This window comes from Ochotona curzoniae, unplaced genomic scaffold (assembly GCF_017591425.1).
Source record: "Ochotona curzoniae isolate NIBS_2020 unplaced genomic scaffold, NIBS_Ocur_1.0 scaffold_4921, whole genome shotgun sequence".
NCBI lineage: Eukaryota > Metazoa > Chordata > Mammalia > Lagomorpha > Ochotonidae > Ochotona > Ochotona curzoniae.
In genome coordinates, this window is record NW_024467125.1 from 128,161 (window position 1) to 131,042 (window position 2,882).

At 41.3% G+C, this 2,882-nt stretch overlaps 1 protein-coding gene across 1 annotated transcript; it reads left to right on the top strand.

Annotated features, from left to right (window-relative positions):
- Window positions 1–591: 591 nt before the first annotated feature.
- On the top strand, window positions 592–1,422 carry LOC121149979 (olfactory receptor 7A10-like). The gene has a single exon (XM_040970610.1). The coding sequence runs from the start codon at window positions 592–594 to the stop codon at window positions 1,420–1,422; it is 831 nt and encodes a 276-aa protein (XP_040826544.1).
- The last annotated feature ends 1,460 nt before the right edge of the window (window positions 1,423–2,882 follow it).

Here is a 2,882-nt window from a genome sequence, read left to right on the forward strand (position 1 = left end):
GTGCTTCCTTTTTGTTTAACGCGATTGAGTCATGTGCTCAAAACTGTAGCACTTCTGCCTTCACTTGAACCCTGTGTCTGAAGAGCACTTCATTGCATAATCAGAACTGAAACTCTTCATCTCTTTAGATGCATGGAACAACACATTAGATGCAGCTTCTTCCGCTGATCTATCCTTCACATAGTCGATTGGAAAAATCAATGGTGTGTTTTTAACAGCTGATGAGTAGATATTACTCAAGTGGTCAAAGAATATCTCATATTATATAAGAAGTTTTTGATGATTTAGAGAAGCATTGTGGGTAGTAAGGACATATTTCTCAGTGAAACCACTGGGAAGGACCAAAATTAGTACCATTCCAACTCTAAATTCTAATTCTGAAAGGGACAAAATAAAGTTGGGATTTCTGCTGTGTTGGTTACATCTGTATGTTTGTTTTTAAAGAATACTTTTCAGGTTCAATGGCTTCTTTCTGACAGTGATCTGTACCACATGAAGCTGATCAACCAAACTCAGCTTTCAGAATTCCTTCTCCTGGAATTCTCAGAGGACCCAGCCCTGCAGCCTATCATATTCGGGCTGTTCCTCTCCATGTATGTGATATGTGTGATTGGGAATCTGCCAATCATCCTGGCCATATTTTCAAACACCCACCTGCACACACCCATGTACTTCTTCCTAGTCAACCTGTCATTTGTGGATGTCAGCTTCACCTCCACCACTATCCCGAAAACGCTGCTAAACATTCAGACGCAGAGCCAAGTCATAAGCTATGCTGGCTGCATCACACAGATGTTCTTCTTCATAATCTTTGCAGAATTAGATGATTTTCTTCTGGGCGTGATGGCCTATGACCGGTTTGTGGCCATCTGTCACCCCCTACACTACATGGTCATCATGAACTCCAATTTCTGCATGCAGCTCGTTCTATTATGCTGGACTATCAGTGTCCTGTATGGCTTGCTAAACAGCTTGCTGATGCTGAGACTGAGCTTCTGCTCACACATGGAAATCCAACACTTTTTCTGTGAGTTGAATCAGGTGGTCCAACTTGCCTGTTCTGACACCTTTCTCAATGACATCATAATGTACTTTGCAGTTGTGCTTTTTGGGGGTGGTTCCTTGGCTGGGATCCTGTACTCTTACTCTAAGATTGCCTCCTCAATCCGTGCCATCTCATCAGCTCATGGCAATTATAAAGCCTTTTCCACCTGTGCCTCTCATCTCTTGACCATTTTCCTGTTTTATGGCACAATCATAGGTGTTTACTTCAGTGCCAGCACTGTCCCAAATTCTGCCTCAACTGCAGCAGCCTCAGTGATGTGCACTGTGGTCATTCCCATGCTGAACCCCTTCATCTACAGCCTGAGGAACACAGACATGAAGAAGGCTTTGAAAAGACTGTTTTTCCCTAATGCATAGTGGAACCCATGGTGTTGAGTCTAAGAAGTGTAATGGACATCATGCCTCAGGCCTTGGGATCAGGCACTGTGATGCATTTTTCACAGGAGGAAGCAGAACTTGCTTACTCTGTTCACTATTCTTCTTCAATGCTTAATTCCTTTGAGCACACTGTAGATGAATGACCCATTGCATTGCATTGCATGTTATCTGGTAGGGCAATTAAAAAATATAAACAAGGCAAACATGTGGTATCTAACCTTTTGGGATTCGCTCATTTCCCTTAGCATTATAGTTTCCAGTTTGGCCCATTTAGCCACAAATAACTGCATTTTGTTTTTTTTAATAGCTGAGTAGTAAAAAAATATAAACAACCATACTGTAGAAAAACTAAAGGAGATGATTGAGCCAGTGAAATATGACTAACATCTTAGAATTTTATTTAGGAAATATAATAATCCTGTTAAATTTATGTCCATAAAAGGTTTAAAGATAATATTTTTAAAAGTCATAAGAATATCCCCCATCCATTTGTTAAAGTCATATAAATAAATATTGCTTATCCTTGGTGCTTAGATAGACATTTTGCAAAACATTTATGTCTTCATTGGAGTTCTGAGAAACCATCCTACCTCTTGTATGACGGTATGTCCTTGTTCTAATTCTTTCCATGAGGCTTGTGAAAGTGATACACTGTCAGTTTATTATAGTTTTCAATAGCTTTCACAGGCCACCTATCATTACTTAATAAGACGTAAAATATGTATGCATAAAACCCTGTGAAAGTTAACTGTAACTGAAGTACAAAGGAAAAAGTAATCTGATTTTGTTAATGAAATACATTTCCACAATACCCAATGAGTGCTGTTCACATGTCAGATTTCCAGAGATGCCACACTGTTTGTGAGACAAGTGTAAGTACCTTCAAAAAATATAACTCAGCAGGTACAGCTGATGTTTGTGATGCCATGAACCCACATGGAAGCAACAGTCTGAATCCAAGCATTCCCTTTCTGATCCACTCTTGGATAATGCATCTGGGAAGGCTGCAGATGTGTGTGGATTCTTGTCACACAGCTGGGAGACCAGAATTAAGCTCCTAGCTTCATGCAGGCCCAGCCCTGGCTATCATGGCCAATTGGGAGTGTTCCAGCTGATGGAAGTTCTCTTGCTCTCACTCCTTCACATTCAGCTTATCACCTGCAATAGCTGATGGACATGTTTTGCCCAAACGCAACTTGCACAGTAACTGATGTGTGCTGTAGCACAATAATAGGTACAATTTCTCAGGAAAGTATCCACGGTTCCCTTGTCAGGCATGTTACCACACCAGGACTTTCACCTGCCTGGGGCTACTGCAATCCTGCCTGACATGTCTCACATCCAATCCTAATACTTTTCAACTGGGCTTTGGCCTAGCTCATGTGGCCAGTACCCCAGTAAGTCTCTTGTGCTTGCCAATGTGTATGGCAGCCCTCCCA

Excerpts from the sequence above, each read along its gene's own strand:
- LOC121149979 (XM_040970610.1), top strand. The coding sequence starts at position 592 with ATGTATGTGATATGTGTGATTGGGAATCTGCCAATCATCCTGGCCATA.